Below are 7,483 nucleotides of genomic sequence, written 5' to 3' on the forward strand. Positions count from 1 at the left end.
GTATACCCTACCTCCTTTATCTATAAAGCCTTGTACAGTGTTAATAAGAAATACTGAGAGTTTTTCTTTTAACAATTAGTTTTTTTTGTTATTTGTATGCATTACAGCCAGATCTTAAGGGTATTTCGCAAGTCCCTTCACAGACAACTTCAAACTTGAGTTTAAAATATCAAATTTTAACTCCTCAATGTTTGAAATCTTTATTTTGTAAAGAATTTATTTGTTTTTATCCAATTGAGAATATATATATATATATATATACGTCACTTAGTTCACTTCATATTAGGTAATTTATTAGCTCACAACCGCAGATGGGTCCTCCGTATATTCTTATGCAAGTAGAGGCCGTGCGACGGTACTTCAACACTAAGAAATTCCTATAAATAGCAGTAAGTTATATGAACAAACTCGCCACTTCCTCTCTTATACGCTTCCCTTCTATCCTTCCACCCCCAACTCCATCCCTCAAATCTCATAAGGAAACAAAAACTAATTAAGCATGTCCCAAGGGCCAATCTTCTGCTACCATGGAAATCAACCAAGAAATAAATATGGTAGCCAACCAAGAAACAAATACATTCTGCAGCGATTCTCCCTTTCCATCATCATCATAATCATCACGCTTTTAACTCCCACAGCTTCATGCACCAACACTTCTCAAACAACCCTTTGCTCAAACACCCCTTACCAGCACGCGTGCCAAATGGCCCTCCTCTCCTCACCCCACCAGGTTAACCCACCGGACCTCTTTCGCCTCTCCGTTCAGTTCAGTCGACATCAGGTTCTGTCCCTGGCTCGAACCCTCTCCCACAACCTCACCCTTTCACATCAACCGAAATCTCGCGCCGGCGCGGTCGGTCACGTCGGCAACTGCGTTGACTTGCTCGACGACAGTCTCGACCAGCTCGATTCCGTCCTTAAAGCTAAGAACGCCAACGACGACACCCACACCTGGCTTAGCGCCGCCTTAACCAATCAAGAAACCTGCCTCGAAATACTTCATAATTTTAATTTTCCCGGTGCAGGACGCCGAGGAGTGTCGGTTAGCGCCGAGGCCCAGAACTTGGTGCACTCCGTGAGAAATTCCCTAGCGCTTTATGTGTCTGGGGGAAAAAAGAAAACGGTGAAGGGTGGTTCGGGCGGAGGCGGCGGACGGAGATTGCTTTACGATGGCTTCCCGCAGTGGGTGGGGGCTGCAGAGAGGAGGCTGATGGAAGCTTCTGCGGAAGAGATTGCACCGGACGCAGTAGTGGCGGCGGACGGGAGTGGAAGTTACCGTAGCCTCGCGGAGGCGCTTGCGGCGGTGGCGGCCGTGGGTGGCGAGCGTAAGAAAATTTATATGAAGGCGGGGACTTATCGTGAGAACATAAAAGTATCGAAGGGTCAGACAAATGTCCTGCTATATGGCGATGGAAAGGGCAAAACGGTCATTGTAGGTGATAAAAGCTCTAGCGGCGGCTCGTCAACCTTCGACTCGGCTACTTTTGGTAAGGACTGACCGTATGAATATGTACGATGTACGATGTACGATGTACCGATGTGAATATTTTAAGAACTTTGCATTTTAGTTAAATTGCCCGAAATTTTCAAAAAATCAAGAAAAAAATAAAAAATGTTCAAAATTATTTTAATCCTATTATTTTAGTTCAGTAAAGCTTTTAATACCCAAATCTATTGTCTAGAAATATATTAAAATCATAATTTTCAAAAGAAAATGTAGCAATTTTTTTGTGAAAATTTTATTAGAAATTTTAATTAGAACTAGTTAACTTAATATTGATACTTATTTGTTATCTATTTCCTTAAGACCAATAATAGCAATAATTAAAGTCCGTCATGACAATCAATCATATTATATGTCATTTTAACTGATGATTGAAAAATATAAATTTGATATTGGTTTAATGATATCACTTCATGTTCAACAATAAAATCAATCCTTAGTATATCAAGTCCAAATATTAATATAACATAGTATTATTTTTTTTTTTCTCTCCTTTTTTTTCATTTTACAAATTGTAACTAAAGAGACCATCCCTTCTAAGTATATCTCTTTATATCTAGCTAGATATAAGAAGCAAACATTTAATTATATGAATGTATAAAAAGTCAAATTAAAAAGTGGATCACATGCCAAAGAAGTGACTCCTATAATGATTGACGTGACCAATGAAAATAAATCATGTATTATCAACATTATAACATAATTATATTATTTTTAAAATATTTAAAATAATTTAAAAAATAAAAAATTATTAATATATTAGAAAGATACCTAAATAATTATGAGCCTACGAATGTTCCTTATATTCAATTTCCATCGTAATTAAGTGACTAAATAAATACATCTTTAAATAAATAAATATAGTTCAATATTTTTAAAATTTAAGTAACCTATCAAATATAGTTTTAAAAAAAACATAAGTTATAAATTTGAATGTCACTTCTTTTATATCTAAATGTAAATCTTTAAATGAATAAAAAATAAATTATTTAATTTTATATTATTTAGTTAATCATTGTACAAATTAGCTTGTTCAAGTCAGTTAATTTATCATTTTACTATTTTATCTAAATTATTATATTATAAAATATGATGTTTACATTAGCTAGAAAAATAGGTATATTTTTAGCGTGACTAGTTGAATCAATCCATCTTAATTGGTTTATTTTCAAAATATCGACTTAGTTTTAATTAATTCAAGCAGAAAATTTAAGTCATAGATTTTCAAAAATTTTGATTTTGACTTTTTGTTTCACTGTGAGAACTTCAATATTTCTGTAGCCTGTACAAAAACATTTCGCCACTAAACATGCATGTATTTACTTTACACAATTATAAGATACATTAAAAACATTGAACTGATTAATTGCAATATTTTTAGAGGCGTTTATATTTTTAAAGGTATTGTTATTATAAATTAATATGATCCCATATCTTTAACACTTTTTACTCATAGTTAATAAATGTTTTTTTTTTTTTTTGGTATAAAAAATTGAGTGTAATGAGCGTGTAACAAAGAAATTTTAATTCGTAGTATAAAACCAAAATTCCAATCATGTGATACAGTTTTATGAAATAAGATCCAATCATTTCAACAATAATTTACTAGTTCAAAATTATGCCTCCCCTAAAAGAGAATTCACTTTTATAGTAATGACAGCTTAATGAGTTTTTTATGTATGTATTTAGAAGTTTAGATTTAAAACTTCAAATTTATATTTTATTTATATTTATATTTATTTTCATAAATAAAATACAAATTTATACTCACTTTTATTCAAATTCAAAATACAAGTACCAATTCTGAAATTTCGAATACAACTTGGTAATTTTTTTTAAAAAAAATAACGTATTTTTATATTATATTTTATTTAAATTTATGTAATTTAAATTTTAAATTTATATATTGAACTCTAATCATGCTTTTGCTTCTTTTCTTTTTTTTTTTTTCCTTCAAAATTCCAGTACGTTAATTAATTTTTTCTTCCTTTTTAAAATATAATGATTACAATACGATCTCAAGCAAGATGAACGAAATCAATTATTATTATTATTACTATTATTATTATTATTAGTATTTATTTATTTTTTTTTTTCAGCTGTGACGGGCGACGGATTCATGGCTCAAGACATAACGTTCATGAACAGCGCAGGCCCCGGGAAAGGCCAAGCCGTCGCACTCGTCGTAGCCTCCGACAAGTCGGTATTCTTCCGATGCTCCATCGTCGGCTACCAAGACACCCTTTACACTTACTCTAAGCGTCAGTTCTACCGAGATTCGGACATCTACGGCACCGTCGACTTCATCTGCGGCAACTCCGCCGCCATCTTCCAGAACTGCAACATTTATTCCCGAAAGTCGGGGGGAGATAACTTCGTCACCGCTCAGTCCCGCACCGACCCCAACCAGAACACCGGCTTCTCCATTCACAACTGCCGGATCACGGCGGAGTCAGGGGCGGGTCACGGCAGTGCGAGGACGTATCTGGGGAGGCCTTGGATGGAGTATTCGAGGACGGTGGTGATGCAGTCGTACCTGGACGACGTCGTACCGGCGGAGGGATGGGCTCGTTGGAATGGAAATTTCGCTCTGGGGACGCTGTATTACGGGGAGTACATGAACTCAGGGCCGGGGGCGTCGACTGGTGGCAGGGTGAAGTGGGCCGGCTACCACGCGGCGCTCGCGCCCTCGGAAGCACAAAAATTCACGGTGGCGAATTTTATATCTGGGAATCTTTGGTTGCCCTCCACTGGCGTGTCTTTTGATCCCGGACTGCTTCCTTAGTTAGCCTGGATGAAAAGACCAAGTGAAATGAGAGAAATTATACAATTGTGTTGATGTGAAATGTGCAAAATAAGGGATCCTACATTTACTAAGTGTGTATAATAAATGAAGAATGGGACCTATTTGCTATAGTTTCTGTGTCAGGAAAATGACACAGTTTTACATAATTATGTTTAAGTAAGTACCCGTGATGAATAGTATTGCTCTTATCTTTTAATTCTCCTGTCTGAAGCCTCTTCGTCAGTAATTAGCAGAGCAAACCTTTGTATGGACATCATAACTAAAATTTGAAAGTTCGGTCGAATATTTAAAAATGTTATTCAGAATTCTTTTGCGTTCATTATTTTTCAAAATTTCAATTTGTTTTAACTCACAAAAAATCAAATATATTATCACCCAAAAATAATACTATTCAATCCTAATAAAGTCAATTTAACGCAATTAATTAGTCAAGGTCCTTTTGTTTGATCATCTTCCTGTGTTTTTAGTTTCCAGGCATACTAGGAGAGATCAAGCATTGTGAGCCCCACTTGATGCATCAAATCATTTCTTGTCATGTGAACATGTGGTCGTTAACATTTTCCTACATTCTTTTTTTATTTCAAGACTTTGGTACTCCGCTCTCTTTCCTTTGTCCTCAATGTTTGCATAAAGTTATAAGGAAACAATTAGGTCTTTCTTCAAAAAGCATAAAACTTAACTAATAAATGAAGAAATTGACATGATCAAGGAAAACACGTTCAAAAAGGGAATGACAAAATAAAAGAAAAATTAGAATTTTTTTAAAGGGGTACAAAGAATTGAAGTATCGAGAATCCAGTATACAAGGGACTAACCATTATCAACACAGTCAAAGTTCTTATATTTAAATTTAGTTTTCCTAAATTGCGTTCTTATGTATTCTTTGACAACTACATGGCCTTTTTACTTTAAACTATATCATCTTGATTTGATGATTTAATAATCTGCTAAACTCTTTATTTGAGTTTTTATATCACATAAACTGATAATATGTTTATGTAGCATTAATGTTGGATTTACGAAATTTGACAATTTATATTTCAATTTTCGTGGATTTAGAAGAAATTTAATATTATATTTCATTAAAATTTATACACAAATGCAAATTCAAAATTTAAATTTCATACATAATTAGTGTTTAGAAGTTATGACACCTAACTTTAGATACATATTGAATAGTTAACTTTACATTTTGTTGAGTTTTACATGAACTTGTATTAACTTTAGAGATTGGCAAGGTGTCCCAACCTACACCATGACAATCTAGTAGAGAAACTTTTGAGCAACACACATCACCTTCATAAGTGGAAAAATGGTGACCCATGGGTCTTTTCCTAGCCAGCAGTGATGAGGTTTAGCTGTGGAGCAATGAGGCTTTGTTATTGCAGTGGGCCTTTGCAAGTGACATTCCATGGGAGTATTTGAGTATATATTTTATCGTTATGCCCCTTCAAACTTGAATGTATAATATACTTCAAGTAGCAACATGCTATCTGATGAGCTGCTCGTCCTGAGTTGTCTTCCTCGTTGACAGTGACTTTGAAGTGCAAAGGCTTCTCCAATTACGCCGACAAAGTGTGAATTCAGTAGTAATATCAGCTTCTGATATGGCAGATTTAACATGGCGACGAAACTAAAACAATAAGGTAAGATGTAATAATGTGGAAAAAGAGGAGTGAAAAAAAAAAAAAAAAAACTGCTCTAAATGATTAAGAAACAAATATAATATTGCCGACAAAAGTTGCCTCAGTGAGAAATTGAAAACAATGAGGTGAAAAGGTTATCATATGATGCAAAATAGTACTGAATGGCTTTGATCAAACACTGCCCACACGCAGACACATATTTAAAAATAAATATATAAATAAAGTTGCTTCTACAGGATAACATTTGTTCCATTCGTCGTCATTGCTGAACCCTATTGGCATTTAGTTTAGGTGATCCATTTGAGTTGCCGACATTCGTTCACTTGAAAAAAAATCAAAGTAAATAAAATGAACCAATCTTTTTTCCTTTACTTACTTTTTAAGTTTATAACAAAGTCACCACATTTTATTAATTTTTTGAAAATTGTAAAACAAAGAAAAACCTTTCATTGAAAAAGGTTCGGGAGTATAGTTGTGAATATGGAAGGTAAACTTTTAAATCTTCCTAATTTGAAATTTAAATGGTGGAACAACCTTGTCAACATTAGGGTTTGAGGACCCATTTGGGTTGCTAACATTTGGTGACCATTTTGAAACCAAGTAAGTATAGACCACCAACCCTTGACGCATCTAAAAATGGAGTTGCCACTTTATTTTATTTTTTAAAAGACAAAATAAAGGAGAACCTTTTTCAAAGATAATAGGTTCGGGAGTACAATTGCGTATAAGAAAGGCAACACTTTAAATTCCCACTATTAAGAATTCAAAGGGCCAACACACTCAAACACTCATTCCATTGAATGGTTGCCACAACAATAAATAAGGTTAGCGTCACTAATAATCACAAAACCGTCACTAATAGTATTAGTCACAGTTCAATCAATAGTGACAGTTTAAAATTAGTCACCATATCTGCGGCAACAAATACCACTACAAAAAAACAGGTTTTAAGTGACGAAAGTATTAGTGACAGTTTTAAAACCGTCACTAATAGTGTTGTATTAGTCACTATTCTTTAAAACCGTCACTAATAGTGTAAGCATTAGTGAGGTTTTAGTAGCCGTCACTAATACAAAACTATTAGTAACGGTTTAAAATCGTTACTAATACTTTCGTCACTAAAAACTGCGTGGTAAATAATTTTCGTGCGAAATTTTTTTCAGGAAAATATTAGCAACGATTCTATGGTATTAGTGATGGATTTTATTCATCACTAAAAGTCACTTATTAGTGACGATTAACAAACCGTCACTACTAATATTTATGAATATACAGAAAAAATTTAATTAAGGGTATTAGTGACGGATACCCAAATCCGTCACTAATAAGAGGATATTAGTGACGGTTTTGAAACCGTCACTACTAGTTTATTATTTAAAAAATATAAAATAAATTTAGTTAAGAGTATTAGTGACGGTTTGGGAGAACTGCCACTAATAATAAGGTATTAGTGACGGTTTTGAAATTGTCACTAATAGTTCTTTTATTTAAAAAATATAAAATAAATTTAGTTTAGGGTATTAGTGA

At 33.8% G+C, this 7,483-nt stretch overlaps 1 protein-coding gene across 1 annotated transcript; it reads left to right on the plus strand.

Annotated features, from left to right (window-relative positions):
• The first annotated feature begins 396 nt into the window (after positions 1 to 396).
• On the plus strand, positions 397 to 4,506 carry LOC131150649 (probable pectinesterase/pectinesterase inhibitor 35). Its single transcript, XM_058101499.1, has 2 exons — positions 397 to 1,487; positions 3,604 to 4,506. Exons 1-2 carry the CDS (start codon positions 500 to 502, stop codon positions 4,287 to 4,289), a joined length of 1,674 nt encoding a protein of 557 aa, XP_057957482.1. The 5' UTR covers positions 397 to 499; the 3' UTR covers positions 4,290 to 4,506.
• Positions 4,507 to 7,483: the final 2,977 nt, after the last annotated feature.

The sequence above is a fragment of the Malania oleifera genome, chromosome 3, assembly GCF_029873635.1.
Source record: "Malania oleifera isolate guangnan ecotype guangnan chromosome 3, ASM2987363v1, whole genome shotgun sequence".
In the NCBI taxonomy this organism is placed as follows: Eukaryota; Viridiplantae; Streptophyta; class Magnoliopsida; order Santalales; family Ximeniaceae; genus Malania; species Malania oleifera.